The sequence below is a fragment of the Trachurus japonicus genome, chromosome 23 (assembly GCF_045865225.1).
Source record: "Trachurus japonicus isolate A0001 chromosome 23, Traja_1.0".
Lineage (NCBI taxonomy): Eukaryota > Metazoa > Chordata > Actinopteri > Carangiformes > Carangidae > Trachurus > Trachurus japonicus.
Genome location: NC_140929.1, coordinates 24074466 through 24096464, shown reverse-complemented (window position 1 = coordinate 24096464; position 21999 = coordinate 24074466). Strand labels below are relative to the sequence as shown.

At 42.3% G+C, this 21999-nt stretch overlaps 1 protein-coding gene across 20 annotated transcripts in view; it reads left to right on the top strand.

Annotated features, from left to right (window-relative positions):
* Positions 1–21999, top strand: part of LOC146963083 (pleckstrin homology domain-containing family A member 5-like) — a 263786-nt gene that overhangs the window by 167717 nt on the left and 74070 nt on the right. For 16 of the 20 annotated variants that reach the window (XM_085769247.1, XM_085769261.1, XM_085769263.1 and 13 more), the window contains exon 4: positions 16521–16604. In XM_085769247.1, the coding sequence (XP_085625373.1) occupies positions 16521–16604 (84 nt within the window). Of the gene's footprint in view, positions 1–16263; positions 16320–16520; positions 16605–21999 lie in introns of those variants that run through there. The other 4 variants (XM_085769260.1, XM_085769255.1, XM_085769259.1 and 1 more) reach the window with 2 other exon arrangements.

The window sequence follows — 21999 nt, the reverse complement described above, 5'->3', positions numbered from 1 at the left end:
ATCTTAGGCTCTTTAGATTATCTTATGAGATTCTCCTGTAGTGTATGGTGTTTTAAGATTTAAATTCTCCTGGCAATCGCCTCTTAAAGCAGATATCAGTGGAATGTTTTTGTTAATATAAGTCCTAAATAGTCCTATTTTCCGTCAGCAATCACTTACATGAAGTATTTCAGCCTAAACACGAGTCTCTCCGTCACTCTGCTCTGCTGTAACCCGAGGAGAAAATTTTCCTTGTGGGATACAAGTGTTATCCAATGAGGGGAGAGAACGGCATGAAGGGCTGTGTGTGCAGCCAAGGGATGCGCGTGAATGTGGTGACGTAGCACGAGGACCAATTGATGCCTGACAAGGGCGGGGGCTGCTAACTCATGGTGTGTTCAAGGAAACTCGTACTTTGTGTTTTTCCTTCCTGTGAAGTCATACCAGTTCGATCTGGTACGAGTTCACGGGTCGGAAGTTACGAGTGGCCGTTATAGGGAACTTTCACAGACAACAGGACGGTAAAAACACGAGCTACGGGTTACCTGGAACGCTACCAAGTCGTAGTTGTGACTTGAAGCTGTAACTTACGGTTTCAAAAGCCTGCCTTGAACACAGCATTAGCCGAAACGGCCGTGCCACTGATATCTGCTTTAATCGTAAATATTAAACATGTTCAATATTTACGGTTCGTGACCATTTCGATCAAAAGTTGGCATGTGTGTGGGGGAAGTTAGCTCCACTGGACTGAGCAGCACCCTCTTTTTTCTTCTCTCATGCAGTCGGTTCGTCAAAATCGGTTCCAGTGGTGCACAATTAGATCAGTCCCATTCTAAATACAAATACTTTTTATCTTGAAACCAAAAATCTGGAAACCTTGTAAGAACTTTCAAGAAAGAGTCTTGTAATATGTGCTAAATATTGTACATGATAGTGCAATTATAATTCACCTCATACTGTATAACTCTGGTGACCACTTATTGAATTATATTAGATTGTTGGATGCTTTTGTGTGTAAATGTTCAACTCGATATTTTATGGTTTTCTAATTTATATGCTAAATACCATTGATATGTTGCTTTCCAAATTTTATCGACATTCCATACTCATTTCTAACTTTTTACAGCCTCCATGATTACTCCATCAATCCTGAACACTGATCAATGGACTTGCTGAAAATGTGATGAAACATTGGGTTTTTTTTCTTTTTATTTCACGATTGTATTTTTAAAAGAAATGGAGAGTGGTATTAATAGATATAAGCTCAAATGTTGCACACCTTTTAATATATCATAAACATGAGCAGTATGAGTCTGCAGTTGCCCCTGACATCAGCATGGTTTAAGTACTTTGTATTTCTGCCTAATGTATCAGCTAAGTGCTCACACTGAGCTCAACACATCCTCACAGTGATGGATAATTAATCTCAGGTCTTCAATCTTCCCCTCCGACACTGTAAATCGCTCAACAGACAAACACTAGAAATGTAAAGCTGCAAAAGCGTAAACTCTTTTTTTGTCTCGGCTAGAGGAGAAAGACGTTATCACTGGCCTCTCTATGCACTGAGCAGCCGTGGGCGTCGAGGGTAACTGCAGCATGATGATGAGGATGAGGATGATGATAGGTGTAGAAAGAGGTGGCTTCTGCTCCTCACAAATTTCCTCTCTCTTTGCATCGTCTCTTCGCTGGAATCCTCCCTTTCCGCCTTAACACCAGGGACCTTCATCACAATCGCAATCCCATCAGCCATCTGTCACAGTTACCAATAGCAACATGGGAACCGGTACAGGAGGGTGATAGCAATATGAGTGATGTGCTTTGTGTGGCTCCAGCCCTCGGCGGTTGTTGTTGTCTGTTACATAACTCAAGGTTATTTGTGAGAAACACTAAGAGGCTCAGCATGTGCACTTGTGTAGCCTACACTTGCTACTCAGTTCATTACTGCTTGTTCAGACGGATTTTCATATGACGATAGCAGATGTTTATTTAGAGCCAAGGTCAGTCTGCTTTAATGTTTTTGAAGTCTAAGAAATGTAGTGGGATCATAATTAAACCAAAAAATGTTGTGAGAAATTGACATTTTGCCAGATCAAACAGATGATAGGAGCTTTAGCAGTCGATACAGCTCTGAAATTCAGCTGCTTCAAACCACGGTGCTGTTAAAAATCCACTGATGATGAAGTTCAAGTAGTGTTTAAATTGGTTTAAAAGCTTGTCGAGTGTATTTAGGCCACTCACGATCGAGTCAGGTGAGCTGTTTCCCCTGAATTCAATTCCTTTCACAAAACCAATCACCTCCTGCAGACCATTTTTGGCATGCATTACAGATAGCAAGTGTTTCCTAGGACATAAAAAAGTGACAGTTGACTAAAGACGCAGGCTAAGCTAGCTAAAAGCACATACCTTAAAACTTCAAATAATGGCCGAGTCCCAAATTGCCGCCGGTCCCAATTAACCGCCGGGTGTAGCAAAATATTTTTTATATTAAACGCCCATCCCAAATAAACGGCGGGTCAAACATATAGCGGGTGTCTCGTGACATTAAAGACGGCCGAGGACCGATGAGACGCCTCTGGGCTGGTTGCTCCTGCCCGGTCTGTCCACTCCTCTCAGCCGCACTTCAGCACCTGTCCAGGGCTGCACAGTGTCGGCTCGGCTCGGCTCGCTCCTCGTTTTAAATGACTTTACTCCTCTTAAAAGTAGCGTAAACAGCCAACTGTTCTCTGATTACTCATACGCGTATTTAGTTAGGCTATACGTTGCATTATTATTAGTTATAGGCCTACTTCATTCATTCAATCAAAAAAAAATAAATAAAAAAAGGACGGTGGTGCGTGCCAACACAGGTGCTGAAGTGAGGGAGAGGAGTGGAGAGACTGGGCGTCCGCGGGGTTTTTGCAACTTGCGGCGGATCAGTAAGGGCGGAGGACCGACATGACGGGGGTCTCGGTCTCCTGGTACCTGTGCGGGCCAGGACCGCGGAGGTCAGCGAGAGAGAGAACGAGTCCGCCCTGGCCGTATTTACAGTAATGCCTTGAGAAACGCACGTATCATTCCACCGCCGCCTGCCGCCACGGAGTGAAGCCTCTTTCCCCAGAACGAGGTCCAGGTTGAACACTATTAATAAACGCAGGTCCCTAATAAACGCAGGTCCCTAATAAACGCCGGTTGATTTGAGCGATTTAAGCAAATAAACGCCCGGGCCCTTATTTGGTGTTTTACGGTATTAGCGATATCTGAATCATGTGATAATGTCAAACATGAACAAAAGCAGTGTCTCTGCTCTGTCGGCCAGCGAGCAAACAGTGGTCTAGTTGGTTTATTTCCATTTAGTATTGAAGTGAACTGCACCCTAGCATGAGCTGCTGTAATTAATGATATTAATTACACCTGTGAGTCTCCTGTTGCTATGACGCCTCCCTCTGACTTTACATCACAAGTGAGCAGTTTGACTTTTACAGGACAAGTCATTTGTCAGGGATAGTTCAACATTTAAGCAAATTGGCCCATTGCCATAATCCCTATAGTTTTAGGAGTAGGTTCGTTACCTTTAATTGTCGGTGCAAGCTATTTTTAGAACGGTGGAGCAGAGTTGCGAGCTGCTCAGAGCTACGCTACAGAGGCTAATGGGATTTCTTTTCCTCATCAAACTCATCAAATACACAATCCAACAACTCCACAACGTTCTTGTGACCTGCACATTCACCACGCTATGAGATAATAACAGAACGTTACGAGACAGAGTTGTTTTAGAAGTAAATTCATGCAAAACTGCACTTTTTCGGCAAACAGTCCCTGCATTTGCCTCGAAAACAACTCCATCTCGTAATGTTCCATTATTATCTCATAGTGTGGTGAATGTGCAGGTCACAACTTGTCCACCAGAGCGTTTTGGAGTTGGGTTGCCAGTGGGGTTGGGCTGTCCCTTTTTAGGATACCGTAGAAACATGGCAGCAGCAAATGGAGCACTTTGAGGAAGAGGACTTGCTAACAGAAGGACAAGATTTTCTCATTTTAAGTTATATTAGGTTAGGTCTATATTCTGACCCACCCCCCATGAAACTAGTAAGATTGTGATGCTGTCAAATGGACACAATCATTTAATCAATCATCAAATGCATGAGAACAATTATGTTACAGATGATACTAAGATCTGTTCATAGTGTATTTCAACCATGTACTGTTTTATATTTGATCCCCGTCTTGCCTCTTAAAAATCCAGAAGCTGCTCCTGCCTCTGTGGACCAGTCTCCTGTGTACATGACAGGCAAACAGACGTCCAGCACAGCGTGTCTCTTAGCTAAGCTGCTGAAGAGTCTTTCTCTAGTCATAATATGAGACAGAAAATGGTTCCTGACTGAGTAACAAAGCAGATTAGCTTTAACGCTGTGTCTGGGTGTAAGAAAAGACCTTTGGCTTGTTGCAGGCTGTGAGTGTGATCAGCTTTGTTTGAGTGGAGCAGCACGAGCCAAGTTGGTAGTTTCCAAGAGCAGTGATGGGAGAAGTTCAACAACTCGGGGAAGTAAAGAAACAGTCAGAGGAGGTATAGACCCAGCATCTGTTTAGACAGGCGTCTACTGTGTACGGGACAGGTTTTAAATTAATTTTGAACAAATGTTATGCTCAGCAAACATGGAAAATATATAATAGGTTCTGTTTAAAAGAGTAAGAATAGAAGGAAAGAGTCGGATCCAGCGCAGCATTCATTTACAAGCACCGATTAAACTTCTTGTAAATAAACGTGTACTCCGCCCACAGACTGTATAGCCCCCGGCTCTCTCCTTGTGTCAGTCCGAGGTCTCAACAGGCCGGACCGAACAACACGGCCGGACGTACCGGGTTCAGGTTGAAAACATTTAATAGCTCGGATTGGCGGACCACCGGCTTCTTTTTTCTTTCTTTCTTTTTTTTTTTTGCCGCGGTCCGGTCTAGAGTTAATGCTCGTGACGTGAGTCCGGGGCCGCATCGGGTCCAGGCTTCAACACCTGCGGATCTGACCGAGGTCGGGTCTTTGAGAACTGTAGCAGGACTGAAGCAGCTTAGAAACTGCTCAAACAGGCGATCATGGGCTTTCAGAGGTTTAGTACATTTACAAGAACTATTGTAGCAGAAAATAGAGATAGACCCGGCCCGGCGTCTGTTTGAGACTTAGCTTTTATTTGAGAATTTATGGTACATATGACGGTCTGGAGTCAACTTTTTAAAATAACACTCACGGTCTCCGAGGGTGGGTGTACTAACATATTCACTAAAATATGACTTTTCCTCGCCCATTCTTGAAAAAACAGTCCGTTAAAACATGCTAACCAGCGTTTACAAGCTACGGCGTTGAAGATGTTTTGCCTCCAGCTAAGCCCCGCCCACCCGGATGTTTACAATCTGTGAAGGGGTCTATTGTGGTCGCTGTTCATTTGCTGTTCTCAAACAGGAACGGCCTAAAAACCTCTGCAATCTAAAAATAATCCATAATTCACAAAATCTATTGAGCATGATAATGAGGCTAAAGGTCTCCATCCACAGCAGCAGCAGCCAGCCCCACCAGGCGGCAATGATCTTAACTAAGCAGAAAAGGAAACACAACTGCTGGCCTGAGTCCACTCTCTGACAGCAGCTGTGTGTTGGCTCCGCTGTCATCATCATCATTAGAAGCTGAACTCCACATCCATCAGCTTCAGCTTCACTTCACCACTTTCAGCTTTATCACTTTTATCTCCACTTTCTCAGCTGCATCTTGTTGTTGGTCAGTCTCAGCCGTCATCCTTCAGCGTCAGCGCCCGCTCGCCACATTCAAGATATACTTTGTTGAATTTCAGTTTGTCACCCTCGGCTCTCGTTTGTCAGACACGGTTATCCATCACTCTCACCTCTCCCTCTGTCAGCCTCTGCTGTGCTATGTCATTTTACACATCAAGACATTTAGTCTCCAGTGCCATCCATCATCACTTACTTCACATGCTGGCAACTCAGATTCAGACAGTTAGACCTGTGATCTGCTTCAACCTTAGAATCTCGCTCATGGAGCTTTTGGGTAGTGGTCTACAATATTGTGGAGATTTCTGAAAGGATTTGTTGAGAAGATTCAAATTAATTGGATTAAAGTGTGGTTCATATATCTTGCACACTCACAGACGGGGCTGGAGGCATCATTTTCTCGGGTTGTCTTTCCATCCATCCCATTCTTTTTAAAGGGACAACGAGGAGTTTTGGAAAAGCAAAGCGTTTTCACACTACATGTATGAGCCTCCGCGCGCACAGTGAAATTCTTTGACTGGCGCAAGACAGACTCATGTTTTCATTCACCAAGAATTAAAGTCAGAGGTTGGAAGACGATCATATACCGTCGTAGTTCCGACCATAAACGGCGATTCGGCGGCATTATTCTCATGACTCGCCACGAAACCGAAAGTAAGGAAACGCTGGTCGGCTCGCCCAGCATTTCCACCACTACTAATAATAACAAAATAACGAGACAAAACGATATATTTATCGAAACTCCTTGTTGTCCCTTTAACACAAAATCTTCGTAACAACTTGAGTGAACATCTTCAAATTTGGTACAAATAATCATTATGACTCAGGGAGGAACTGATTTATGTTTTTTGTGGCAGTGATTAAAGGTCAAAGGTCACACCGGCTTCACAAAACATGAGTTTACCTTCTTGAATGTAATAATTTCAAAACCAACTTAAGGGAATTTGTTCTGTTCATGTTCTGCAGTATTTGAGGAATGCTTTGTGAGTTCATTATGTTTGGCACAAACTGGCCCTTAAACTGATTGGAACACATTGGTGAACGGTCAAGGTCACTGTGACCTCACAAAACATGTTTATGGCTTCAACTCACAAAATCGTATTCATTTAATTTTAATATGACAGGATTTAACACAAATATCTACAAGAATGAAATGAAGTGATGATATTTTTTATCCAAATGGTCAAAGGTTAACCTCATTATGACATCATAATGTCCTGTGACTCTCTGGCCATTATTCAACGCTGAAACTCTGACCATATCTCCTGTAACTTTACAAGGTAACATGTTCATCTGACTCTTGTCTACAGTGTTATTACAGTGTTTTTGGTAAATGTTTGTGTTTGAGGAGCTAAGACCTTGGGAGTTGATCACTTCATTTCTGACAGTTTCTATGATGACATAGCATCGGTAAACATCTGAATTGCTCTTCACACTTGACGAGGAAGACATCGTGATTACGCTACTTAAGATGAAATGGTGCAAAACCTGAGTCACTGTCATATGTTTTCCAACCATTACCACATTCACTTCGGTGAAAGAACACACCTGATTGGAGCTCAGCGGGCTCATCAGGTGAGGTTGTCATACCACATTAAATTGGGGGTAAACACTTTTTCAACGTGGTTTATTTCTAGTTGAGGAGAGAAAGAGACAGAGAGAGTCTAAGGAAGAAGTTGGTGTGGTTTCTCATGCTGAGGCACAGCTGGTCTAAACGGTCACATTTGTTGGACATTACAAATGCAAATCACACGTCAGGTTTCTTGTTTTGTCTGTTAGAACAAGAAAAAAAAGGTGTGAAAGTGTTCAGGTTGGGAAAGATCAAACACACAGATTTAGCCGTGGTTGCCCGCTCCATCCAAAATGGCTGCCACATTTCCACCCTTGATTATCAATGCAGTGCTGTCAAGTAAAGATGAAGTTTTTAACTGAAATGGCTTCTGTTATTCAGTGAAGGAACATTTAGTTTGTATATGCGGTGCTGAGGATGAACAAGCACGTGTCTTTGTTTATTAAGTGGTGGGAAATAACAACAATTTTGATGACTGAATAATTAAAGTAATTTATGCCATCTTTCCTGCCCCAGACTGAATAATTACCCAGCTAATGGAAAAGAAAATGCTGTTAAGCCACTGGTCAAAAAATCTGCTAACACTCACTAACATGGGACTTTTAAAGGCAATGGAAAAGGGTTCGATTGACATTCACATCCTAAGTGTTAATTAACTTCACAACATCAACAAATAAAGACTGAAATATCTGTGATTGCATCTGACCCCAAAAAAATGTGGCAACAGCCAGCTGTCGAATCTAATCTATCTCCAAATCGCTGACTTCCTTGCTTGAGATTGTTTTGTTTGCATCTTATCTTATATTCAACAAAAACAGAGTGGAGAAAAAGCTGATTTTAAGTTGCAAACACTGGCTCCAAAACCATCACATCCACACAGCCATGTGGCCAATGTCACTTACAACATGGGAGGCTTCTCACTGGTCACATATCTGTGTGTGGCCAGTGAAACAAAAACCTTTTGATAAGAAAAGACCATGTAGAATAAAGAGTCTCAGAGGGCCTGTAGGTTGCAGCAGCTCTCGCATTTAGCATTTGATTATTTGATGGTGTTGATCTCTGCTCCACTGCAGAGAGAGGAGGAGATGCAGGGCTGAAAGGTCAGAGGGCACAGAGAGCAGCGGCTGAACGGTGAGCAAACAGATTGAGAGCTAAATGAGAAGGTACGGGAGAAAATGAGAGGGAAAGGGTCGGGGAGGGGGCAGCGAGAAGAAAGATATGAGGGTGAGGAGGGGAGGAGAGGGGAGGGGGGCTGGAAGAAAAGAAATGGAGGGAGCATGAAAGGGAAAGGGTGGAGGAGGGCTGCCAGCGCCGGTGGCCTTTCTGAAAGGTTAGTGGCCTGGCCAGAGGGGGAGACGGTGAATGGCAGCCACTCTGCAGGGAGGAGAGGAGAGGAGAGGAGGCGGGCTGTGGCCAGGCTGGCTGCATGGCCGCCACACACACACACACACACACACACACACACACACACACACACACACACACACACACACACACACACACAGTCATCTGACCACAGGGTGGCTTTTTCACATGGCATTTAAGCAAAGCACGTTTGTCCACACTGAGGACTAATGACATTAAACATTACCTGACATTTCACATGGACAGAATTAGCTGAGCTATTGTTTAAAGATGCTATGTTTTACATGTGCATGTGAGCGTGCGTGTGCGTGCGCGTGTCAAACCTGCACTGCGTCATTAGTAACGGTGTGTGCAGGGAGATTTTTGCTCCACCATTTAGATGTTGAGGTTTTGAAATGTGTATTGCATGCTGGGACGTACAGCAGGAGAAGCTTTTAAACTTTGATAATCCCATCGACACAATAGACAGACCTGCTCGTCTTTTACTTTAAAGGGATAGTTCACCCAAAATTGAAATTGCACTCATTATCTACTCACCCTCATGTGGACTAAGGGCTGGGAGAAGTTCCAGAGTCCTCCGTGGCTTCTCTGAGTTACAGGGGGTCTCGGCGTAGCAGTGCATGTCCATATAACGGTTGTAAATGGATACCAACTGTCTTCGTAACAAAAAGACACACCAAAAAACATCCAAATACCTCCATGCTGCTCGTATGTAATGTTCGTCTTGTATTGAAGCCCCAAAATGCGAAATTGTTCCGAAAAAAATGAAACAAGTCTATTTTTCAAGCTTGTTTGTAGCGGAAGCTCCTCTTCCCAGTTCGTCCAAATTTGACAAACCGGGAAGAGGAGCTTCGAGAAGCTTCCGCTTCTTATTTAATTTTTTTCTCATTTTACATTTACTCATCCACTCATTTGTCAGACATTTATAATCTAAATCCACTTATAAGTGAGGGACAACTCTCAGTGTGTACAGGGCTGAAAGGGCGACATCCTCATCTGTTGACACCATCTAATGGCTTTGACATTTCCACTGTTACTCATGTTAATATGGATTTCCAGGGTATTTTAGCATATTATATTGTCCAAGTCTCTGCAGCTTACATGGCTGCTCTTAAAGTCTCTAACTACATCGTACCAGTAGGATTGGAAAGACCTTTTTACTGTGGATTGAAAAGTCCTCCAAAAAATATGCCTTTAACACAACTGATTTGCTTTGCTAAATGCGTGATGGAGAAAATGGCGTAGGAATTATATTCACTTGCGTTTCCCTGCCAGTACAGGACGTGTGACATTCTAGCAGTGTGAGGTCAGTGACAGCATTCAAGAGAGAGAAACGTGTTCAATGTTGAAATTGCAGCTCAGTATTTGAGGAATTCACCTTTTTAACAGACTTTTGCCTTCACCACAGCTGTTACTGAGTCTTAGCCATATTACAGTCGTTTTAGCCAGTTTAGCCAGTGTGCAGATATTGTAGAAATTTAGAAAAAAGAAACAGTACTCTAGAGAGAGATACTGTATATATAGATATAGATATAGAAAGGTCAAAGATGTGCTTGAGGTCACTGTGAAACTTCAGCAACTTCTGGCAAGTTTATTTCCACACAGTGAAATATCCAGTCCATCCCATCCTCTGGTCACAATACCTATTAAAAAGTTAATATAATGAGACCAGAACTGCTGCGGCTCTCTCAAGTACAAACACATCAGATCTGAGTAATTCTGAGCCTGAGGGCTAAAATGCATTTGAAGCTTCATTTAATACCTGTGAAATTAAAAATGGAGGGACATTTTACTTTTTTTTTTTTTTTTTACTTTCAACACGTTCACTTTCTCCTTACTTTCTTGTGAATAGACCACTTCGGTCATTGTTACCCTCCTTCGCCCACTCCTTCACTCCCTCCTCACATCCATCATGGACGTGCTGGTCTCCTCAGCAGGATGTGGCTCTGAACTGGCTCTGGTCCCTTTGTTTATTCTATTTATCTGCTGGTTTTTCTGTCTTGGCCCTCCTCGTTTTCAGTTTACGTCTCACCTCCTACCTCCTCTTTCTCTCTTTCTGCTTCACTGTGCCTCTTCACTTTCTTCTCTCTCTTTTATTACCCTCCTGAATTTGAATTTGCTATGAAGGTCTATGAAGCTTCTCACTCACTGAGCTTATGAATTAACAAAGAAAAGTGGAATTAAGAAGTATCTGGTTTGATCATATTTTTGGTGACACATTCATGTTGGATTAATGTGCAAAAATATGACTCGTGAGAATCGAACCTCTCTTTCCTGCATCAATGTCTTTGGTCAACCACCTCAACATCCTCCTACATGGACTTTCACGCTTCGCAGCACTTCTCCCTCTGCTCCTGTCATAACTGCTATTTCCACTAGGTGTCATCTTAATTATTATTGGTCTAATTAGCTGCTGAACAAACTACCTACATGTATGGTCTTGTTTTTTAACACGTGGACAGTAGCTATCCTCTATAATTATAGTAGCTTTCAGTCCACCATTGTTTGGCTCCACTGTAAACAAGAAGACATGCTCCTCCTCTGGTTTAATTGATTCTCCGGAAGTGTTTAAAAAATCAACCAGGACAGAAAGAATAGCGACTTTCATTAGTTAGAAGGAGAGACCCTATTGAAATACAATGCTGTAACATGATTTTAGAGTATATTATAGAGAATCATACTGTATAGCCTCCTTCAATACTAATAATGCTACACCAGTTTCCTCAGCTTCTCCCAGACAAGAATGTGATCTCCTTTGTCTCAGCTCAGCCTCAGAAAGAAAGCAAATAAAAGTCAAACTGCCCCTTTAATCCCTTCATTAAAAGGTTAGGATGATAAGAATAAGCCACAGATGGCTGCTTTCGGTTTGTGTTTTGTTTTTGTAGTTTTTTCCGCCTGGTGAATGAGGAGAGGTCTGGCAGGGGATATGAGCCGTCCACAGTATCCATCACATGTCTTATAAACTAAACTACCACAGTCAGGATCAGCTGTGCACTGGAGGTGATCATCACCATCCATATTTAAAGCGATATTTTAAAAATCACAGTTTTATCAGATGTTAAACGACTACATCAAGCATTTCACTTTTCCCCGCCGCTGCCGCCCATGTTTTAGTATCTGCCCGGGGTTTACGGGATGAATGAACAGAATCAATGAACCTGCGCCTTTGATGGCTCAAGGTGACTCAGCCAATCTTGTCTGTCTGGTGGAGCTGTGTGGGAGAGGAGGAGGAGGCAGCAGCAACAGCAGCGATGTGACTGAAGTTTGAATTGTCTCGGGCAATCGGCTCGGTCCACTTCCTCGACGCCCAGCTGTGATTTGTCTCGCTGTGTACCTGAAACTGCGCGTAATGACGCCGCCGGTTTTTCCAAATGCCGCTTTAAGTCAGAGATGAAAGCTGCCGTGATGGTTTATTCACCGGCTTGTCATTTTTTGGATGATACGCTGCCGTGCTGTCTTGTTATTGGAGGCTGATGCGCCTCTGTTTCCTTCAACTTCACTCATGTTTCACTTTTTGAATAAGAAAAAAAACACACACGAGCCGCAGTATCACAAGGATGTGACTGATGTTCTTTATTATTTGGAGTCAAAAGTGCGTGTGTGCGCTTGACACAGAGGAAGAATAATGGGGAGTGCGCTGGTAGATTGAGTTTTCTCTCGTTTGTGTCTATCCACCCTCCGGCTGTAGTGTTGTAGTGTGTAGGACGGAGCAGTCCCAGGCATGGTGCTGCACAGCTGGCTACGTTTGAGCCAAGAGAAGCCCCTTACCCCTCCCTCCATCCCTCCATCCCTCACTCCCCTACAGCTTCTGCACATCTGGCATCCCCAGATGTGGGTGTGAAAACAGTGTACACACTCAGCCTCCATCTGCTGCCAACACATGCTGACCCCCCGAGAGAGCCCGCCGAGTTTATTTAAGGATTCTCACTCAGGTGTCAGAGCGAGGTCTTCCCACCTCGGTGATATTAATATTGCATTATACAGAGGTATTTCTGTGATTTAGTATTATTCTCCTATGATATGAACAGAATGGACAAAATAATAGAAACCCCTACCTGTATAATACAGCACATTTCAACAGCCCTGACAGTTGAAACGACACATCTCAAACTGTTTTTTTTTCTTTGTGATTAAAAGTTGTATTGTGTGTTTCATGCAACAATAATATGACCTAACAACAGATGAATTCGTACATAAACAGGTCCTAATGTATGCAATGTCATAGTTTTGAAGTTTAGAGGCAAAACAGGTTGAAGTGTCAGTAGTCGCTGGAGGGACGATTGATACAGCTGTTTCAAATGTCCCTCACGCCACCGTGCGTAGTAATTGTGGTCACATTGCGCGATCAATATCTGTATAAATCACCAAATTAATAACTGTTTTGCAATGAACAACAACCGATTTGAATGAACAACATGTATTTTTAATAAACACCACATATTTTTAATGAACAAAACGTGTTTATGACATGAATCAACAGATATTCAGCAAAGTGAGGGAAAAATGCAGAGGGTAAAATGACAGTATGTTCAACTGTGTATCCATAAACATGACTTAGGACAGGGAAATAAGTAAATGAAATGAAAATGCAGTCGTACAATGAAGAAAGGTGAGTTTAATCGAAATGCAGATCTTGACAATTACGCACGGAACAAAAATATTTGTTTGACCTATTTATATTGTGAGAAATTATGTGACATTTTGGCAATGACGAGTACACTAGTATGTTGTCCGATATGCTTCATAAAAACGAGAGTAATGACAGTAGTTTCTGTTTAAAAGATGCTGTTTCAACCGTCCCTCCTCTGTGTTTCAAATGACCTGCATACCCCCACCTGTAGGTGGGGCGTTTGAGACAACTGTCAACTTACGTTCAAAGTTATAAAACAGCACGATCATCCAACATATGTGTTAAATTACACTTGTAACTCAGAGAATACACATGTGAGTTGTTGATCACATGATGAAAATGTTTGTGTACATAACGTCATCTTTGAAAAAGACGTTTAACTGAAAAGTGTATCAATCGACCCGGCGCTCCCCTATTATTGTTGTTGTGGCATGACACTGCATTAGTTTGAGCTAGGTGTTCCTAATAAACTGAGTGCAGATGCTGTGCAATCAGAGGAGCATAGAAACTGGAGATGATCCAACTTTTCTGCTGCAGCTTTATTCTAATTACTTGACAGTTTTGTGATTGAATATTGTTGTGAAGCGAGTGGGGCGTAAAAAAAAAAAAATGAAAGTCGAAATTATGCAGCTGGTTCAACAAGAAGCTTGATTGGCTTGACATGCACAATGGAGGTTTCCAAATCAAGCACAGAGTTTGACACTGGAGGGGCTGACATGGAGAAGATCAGCCTGGGAACAACAACATGCTGACACTGCTGGAACTGAAGCAGCGGGGAATCCACAGTGTGTGTGGAGGCTTTCTCACTTCATTCATGCTGTGCTCTCTTTCAGCCCCCCGCTGTGACGCTCACTTCCTCACAACTTTTATCTCTATTTTTTGTTGGCTTGTAGCAACATCAAAACCTTTCTCGGTGCTTTATTTGAATTGTTGATCCATGAGAAGAAACCATCTCGGTGTAGTTTTACGTCTCCTCTCTCAGGCTTCTCTATGGAGCTCTAACAACAGCCAATCAGATGAGTGGATCTGGGCCTCTCTTCTGATTGGCTGACTGTTTCCGGAGTTTTATATAAAAAATAAATAAATAAAACATTTCAGGTTAACACTCAGAGAAACCAAATGTAAAAGGCTGTTTGGTGGGGCTTGGTGACTGCTTTGTTGTGACATCACAAAGTTACAGAAGTCCTAACAGCTGGTTTTAAGGCTTAGTTTCTGAATACAGGCTGTGTGCATTTCTCTGTGGACTGAGGCTTTGATTCTTTCACAGTATTGATATAGAACCTAGACCTACTTTATAATCAAAAAAGATATATATTTGATCTTTATTTTTGGGCCCTCTAAGAAAACCTTCTAACACTCTTTCATCCAATTTTTTCACTTTTATTGTAAATATATCCTAATGTTTGCTTTAAAGCAGAGCACTTTGTGGTACATGCTACACATGAATAATTTTATGATAAAGTTTACTTTTGATTTTGTATGATTAATTAAAAGCAGCCCACAGTCTGGACTGGATCAGAAGATACAGCGTTCTGCTTCTTACTGCTCCCAGTTGGTTAATTTGAAAAAGCTGCTGCAGAAATATGTGTTAAATGTGTGGAGCTATGCACACAGTGAAATTAATTAATTTGCTTGTGGCAGCCATTTTCTTTTTGAATGCAATCACGTAATTGTGTTTATAATTCATAAATCAAAGACTTGAATCAGACTAAAAGGCCACATTTGTAATTAAGTGTAAAAAAACACTCCAGGCTTATTTTTTCATCTAAACCCAAGAAGACAGACAGTTTGTGTGTTTGTGTTCGTGCGTGCGTGCGTGCGTGCGTGCGTGCGTGTGTGTGTGTGTGTGCATTCCAAAGTTTCTTCCAAACTTCATTATCATTGTCTCATGGTGGATAACAGAACCTGTTTTGTAAGAGTGAAGGAGGTAAAGCAGTCAGCAGTTTTCTTGCGAGGCAGCATGTGACTGAGAGAGAAACAGCAGAGGAGAGAGGAAGGGAAGAAGGAGACACTGTGGGGGGAAAAAGACAGAGGAGGCGAGAGGGGGAAACAAGTAGGTGAGAGGAGATGAGGGAAGGGAGGGATGGAGGAGTGGGGAAGAACATGAGAAAATTTCTGAAAGTGTGAATTAAAGGGGAAATAACATTAAAATGAAGAAAGTCCAGAAAAACAATAGAGACGAGTCATAACTTGTGTCAGCAAAATAATTGAAGGACTCTTTCTATGCTTCTGTGTTTTTCTGTGTTAATTAACTGATATTGATATGCTATATTTATTAGAATATTAATAACATTTTAAGAGCTGGCCAATCAGAGCTCTTGCTGCAGCTCTTTGGCTGAGACCTTGAAATATTTATACTATCTATATACTATTATATATAAATCAAGTGTAGTTTAATTTGACTAATTCCAGTATTATTTAATTAATTTACCATTTAAAGACAGAATGATGAGATATGATATTCATTAGTGATAGCTAAATGTAGTAATAGTTTTGTTTTAACAGTACAATATTTAGAGATTTTTCCTCTTTTTCAATTCAGCTACTTTTTTCCTCACAATTAAGAAGTTTTGAAAATTCATCTTTATATTTTCCCTCAGAGGTTTTATTAATATATAACAGCATGTCTGTGTCTAGAAGTGTGAGAAGAGGTGAAGAAAGAGCTGAAACTTAAAGACAGAATGATGACGAAAGCAGGGAAGAGAGGAGGTGATGAAGGAAGAAAAACAAGAGAAAGAGAAAAGAGGAGGAATGGCTGCAGGAAGCGGCACAGAGGCAGAGCAAGAGAGAGAGAGAGAGAGAGAGGGTGTTGTGCTGCTGTAGTCTCTCTCTCACTCTCCAGTCTGCTGATGGCTGGTCTGGATACAGTTCTTTGGAGGATTTTCTCTGGGTTCTTTTATTTTGGAAGGTGACAGCAGATGCCTGTCACCTGCAACAACTTCCGTTCTTTCCTCTAAATCCTGTAAACCCTACCGTGGACATCATGCTGAAGTTTAGCACCACCCACTGCTCCAGGTGTGTCAGGTGTGTGAAGTGAGTGTGTTTCTAGTGTGACTCTGAGCTGCAGTGCTGATCATTTACACAGATCTGATTTAGTTTTTCAAAGGCTTAAGATGCAGATGTTGTGTTTTTCCAGCTGATTTTATTTGGACTTAAAGTGTATCTCCACCGATTTAATGCTCTGTCTCTCCCTCTCCCGTCTCCCTCTCTGTCTTCTCCCTGCAGTCACAATGAGCGGAAGGTGACCTGTAAGCACCCGGTGTCAGGCGTCCCCTCCCAAGACAACTGCATCTTTGTGGTGAATGAACAGTAAGTCTCTCTGCATGTGTGACACACCCGGCCGCGCAGCGTTGTGTGCTTCTGATTCCTGCACTGATTTGAAAGGTCAAAGCAAACTCTTCGACGCCTGTTGCAGCTGCCCCGCGCAGCTGTGGCACTGGCAGCGTGTGAATGTGCTGCATGAGAGATCATCTGCAGGGACAGATGAGGTCTCTGATTTTATTACATACCCAGAAAAAACTGAACCAGGTCTTAAAGTCCAGCATTAAGTGGTTCTTTCTTAGGATTCAAATTTCCCCTTTAATAAACCTCAGGTACACATGTCTAGGTCAGCCATTTCATTCATCATTTTTTAATGATAATAATCTTATCATCTAATATTATATAAGATGTGAATAATGTTCAGTTCAGTATGCCATGCTAAGTCCCTATTACTTAAAGGGATAGTTCAACATTTTTGGCAAATTGGCCCTTTGCCATAATCGCAATAGTTGTAGGAGTAGGTTCATTACCTTGTCGTTGCAAGCTATTTTTAGAATGGCAGAGCAGAGCGGTGAGCTGCTCAGAGCTACGCTATGGAGGCTCATGGAATTTCTTGGTTTCCCTCATCAAACTCATCAAATACAATGAAATGCAGAGACTGATGGACGAAAAAACTGCCCCTGGCAGGAACACACATCAGTGGTTTTGCATGAATTTACCTCGAAAACAACTCTGTCTGGTAACGTTCTGTTATTATCTCATAGTGTGGTGAATGTGCAGGTCACAACTTGTCCACCAGAGCGTTGTGGAGTTGTTGGATTGTGTATTTGATGAGTTTGATGAGGGAAACCAAGAAATCCCATGAGCCTCCGTAGCGTAGCTCTGAACAGCTCGCAGCTCTGCTCCGCCGTTCTAAAAATAGCTTGCACCGACAAATAAAGATAACAAACCTACTCCTAAAACTATATGGATTATGGCAATGGGCCAATTTGCCAAAATGTTGAACCATCCCTTTAACTAGCCTTGTGTTTCAATTGGTACCTGATGATCCCATATTGATGCCTTGCAGCCTGCACTGTCTGGCAGATAACACACACACACACACACACACACACACAGCAGCTTCATTCAGCTCATCCGTCTGAACGTCACTTTCAGCTCTGACAAGCTTCTTTGTTGACACTGAAAATGATGAAACAAAAGGACAAAAAACTAGAGGACGAATAGATGTAAAATAAAAAAAAGTGAATGAATGACAGGATTTGTGTTTTAGAAATGAAGGAGAGAGCGTGGCGTGACTGTTGTGGCACTGATGGTACGATATACTGAACAAGTGAGCAGTTAAAGTACTTGTTATTGTGGCCTTGTCGCTTCATTCTGCCATTATAGACCCTGACTGTTATTAGAGACTGGATAATGGATTTAATTACAGTCCATCATACAATCAGACTCTATACAAGCCACAAGAAAACTGTTATTTTTGCCATTTGTGAGAAACTGGTAGATTGCTATGATAAGATCATCAGACACAAGGTAGTCCTAATGTGACTGAGTGAGTGATAAAGTAGTTTTTCTGCTTCAGTGTGTATGTATCTGTGCTGTAAGTCACGTTCAGGCTCATGACTGTTCTCTCCACATGTGATGAGGCAACAGGCAGTGTTGTGTGTTCCACAGCTGCGAGGCCTTTCATACAGAGTCAGTGTGCCGAGCCACTCTGCCCGCCACAGTCCACCCTCTGTCGTCCACAGTGCTACACATCCTAACCACACACAGTCATCAGGGTAGAATCTGCTCTGAGTCCTGTGTCTGAGCCCAAACAGAGTCTCCCAGAGCCAGTGGTTGAACAGGCAGCAGAGGATTTTAGGTTGATGTGTAGCTGCTATAAAGTTTGGATATTTTGTCTCATTTTGCACATCCAACAGCTCCGTGTCTGTCTTTCTCTTTTCATCACCTCTCTTCTCTCATGCTGAGCTGTCTGACTGCACACCTTCACAGTTACATAACTGCACCTATCTACCTTCCCTCGTTTCAACATCCTCCCTACATCCTGCACCGAGAGATGATAAACATCTCGACAGAGACTAGAAACGCCTGAAATCAGGCACAAAATCTTTGCAAACTGCAAGTTTAACGAAGATACTGTAGATGTAACAGCGCCTGCTGTAGAATCAAGAGGACAGTGACAACTCCCTTGTGGAGGAAAAGAGCTGCTAGAGCAAATACGCGCGCATTCATTGTTGTGGACGGCGTGTACACATCAGCAGGGGAGTGGACTCATGGAGCCGAAGCCTTGGATGAGCAAAGCGAGGGTCATACACAGAGTAAAGCTTCACACCGTTGTTTCCAGCTGCTGGATACAGTGCTGCAGGAGTCAGTGTGAATTAAACTGTAGATCACAAAATGCAATGCAGAGCGGTGCTGGATGTCTGGACAGGTTTTGGTCCCAGGTGAACTGCAGTAGGGATGGAGAGAGAACAGAAGGTGTGATGGAGCTGAGAACTTGTAGCCAAATACAGAACACAGGGGTTGGATAAGACTGTTATAAATACAGTATGTATTCCTACAGTTTCACATCTCATTGCAAGAATGACTTTAGTTTCATTTTGTGCAAAATCTCAGAACCGAATCCCTGCGAAAAATATTACAGCATTCCAGATAACTATCTGCAACATGGCAGCACAAGCCGTGCAATAAAGAAACGTCCTCCTTTTGTGTTGTAGGAGAATCTGGGTTTATGCCAAATAAACAAACAGCAGCTCCACTGACAGTAGCGATCCATTCTGTAATGCTGCCGCGTTGTTAGTGTTTTATAGGACAACGTTTTCTCTTTGGGAGAAGACCGTTGTCAGTGTGCTCTGGCAGCGGGAGCAGAGTTGTTATGAAATGAAGTGTTTTGTTGCATTAGTGCACTTTTTGCCAGAGACATTAGCTGCTGCGCGTCGGTGAGGAGAACTTTGTGAATAGTTTCATAAAGTGCAGAGAAATGTGTGCCCCACTTTCTTTACTGTACTCTGGAGGGTTAGGCTGAAACACCTGCTGGGTGACCTGACTGAGACACACTACTGTAATTAATGATAATAAACTACACCGCAACAAGGCCTCCAACTGATCAGCCCCAAAATATTATTGGTCAGCTCCTTCCTGAACTTTCACAAGCCACTTTTCCATTAAGATCTATACACTTAATTAAAACAGAGGTCTCTTATTAAAGGAGACATATTCTGCCCCATTTCCCACAAATTAAAATAGCTCCCAAGTGTCTTAAAGACCTATCTGTGACATGCTTTGGTCAAAATACCTCAAGGATCAAACATCACAGCTCTTTTCATCCTCTCAAAACAGCCCTGTTCAGAACGGCTGATTTCAGTGCCTGTCCCTTTAAATGCAAATGAACCACAGCTTGCACCGCCTCTTCTACCGGTCCCAGGTAGGGGTGGTTTTTTTTTTGTTTGTTTTTGTTTTTTATTGAACACATTTTCAAAACCAACAAGGTATATGTTCCTGTGTAACAGCACATCAAAAGGTACAAAGGGACAGTACAATAATACAGTAATTTATAAAATATAGCTTGAAAATAATAAAATAATAATACTAGTAGTAAAATGAATAAATAAATAAAAATAAGTCAGAGATGGTTACAACAAGGATGAAAAATATGATAAGATACATAAAATAAAATGATAATAATAATAATTTAAAAAATAAATTAATCATTAATAAGGGGTTAGTCAGAGGTTTCGGGGAAATATTTTTCATAATTGTCCAGTAATCTATTGTTTTTTTTTGTTATTGATCAAATAGAGAGATTTAAACAGAGAATTTAGTTCAAGTAAAAAAGGAGCGAATTTAGGTACAGAATTAGCAAATTTTTGTTTGTGAATAAAGAATTTTGCGTAAATGACGATAAAATTCATCAGGTGTTCAAGAGCGCGATCTTCTGGATTAACGTAGTAACAAATGATATCTTTAAAGGTAAGGGAGCAGACAGAATTAGCAGCACCAAAAAAATGAGATCCAAGATCACACCAAAACTTCCTCGACACGTCACAATGAAAAAACAAATGCGAAGAAGTTTCTACATTGTAAATGTAAATGTATTATCTACATCTGTAAATTTTGCAATAATAGAGTTCCAGGTAGGGGTGGTATTATGCAAATTCGAATCCTAGTAACATCACTGGAAGACAACTGAGGGACTTCAACTTAGGGAGCCTGAACATTATAGATTTTTTTTGTCAATTCTCACGTTCTGGGGGCCGGAAAGCAAGACAAACACCCAAATATACTGTATGTTAAAGAGTCTTCAAAAAGGGATATTTCCATAATATGTCCACTTTAGAGATCTGGAGACAAGGTCAAGAAACACAAGCTGACCAGACCTCAGAGAGAAAGAGAAAAACTTTATTAGGAAGTGTGAAATGATCACCATCTGTTATGTCTCAGCTTGGACCGTCTTAGTGGACGTCTGGACCAGGTGGAACTGTGCTGCTGTGGCTTTTCTGGCCAAATTAGCCGTGTACGGCACAGCAGGCAGGCATCAAACAAACACTGTGAATCTGGTGTTGGAGAACGACGCACAACAAAAAACAAATTGATGATTTTATGCCTGAGTTCTGTCCAGACATCTTTGAAAATGAAAGACGTTCTTGTTTTTAAATGATAAATGAAGCGGCATTTCCTCCGGCGTTGGGTTTGTTTACAACCTGTCGACCATCTGACTGCTCATGTGTCTCGCTCCGCCGCAGCAGCTTGTAGAGACGTTGCCTCATTCTCAAGATTTCAGAGAATAAATACATTTGAATTGTGTCTGGGGGAAAAAAAGTGTTGAAAAAGTGTTGCTGCTCTGCCTTTATTCTGGACAGCCTGGCTCTGCATGAACAGGTTCTACAGTGCTGCAGTGTGTGTTTGTGTGTGTGTGTGTGTGTGACTCACAAAGGATCAGCCACCACAGATTAGACTGTTTCCTCTGCATCTCTCTGTCTGACACGTCCATCTTCATCTGCCCTCCTCTTCCTCAGCCGTCTGCTGTGTCTGCCTCTTAAACCGTCCTCCTCTCTTTTCCTCCTCTGTCTCGTTCCCCTGCCTCTCTCTGTGGTTTGTTTATGGCAGCTTTGCCTCAGACTCACAAACCAAAACAGGAAATCTCTTTGACTGTTTTCCCCCCTCCTCCCCCTCCTCCCCTCTTCCCTCGCTCTCCCTGCTGTCGGAGTGACTGACTGCCGGTTGCTCCCAACCCATCAACCCCGCGATTGGATCCATTCTGCGGACGACACAGTCAATTCTCACAAAGAAACTGCTTTCTGCTCCCCGGGAGACAAAGTGGAAAACAACCAAAAAGTCAGGCAGACACAGCTGAGAGGAAATTTAGGGGCCGCTGCTTCTCTGGAAGACAAACAAACCGCCGCAATTACACGCTCCACCTCCAAAAGAGGCGTCAGGATGG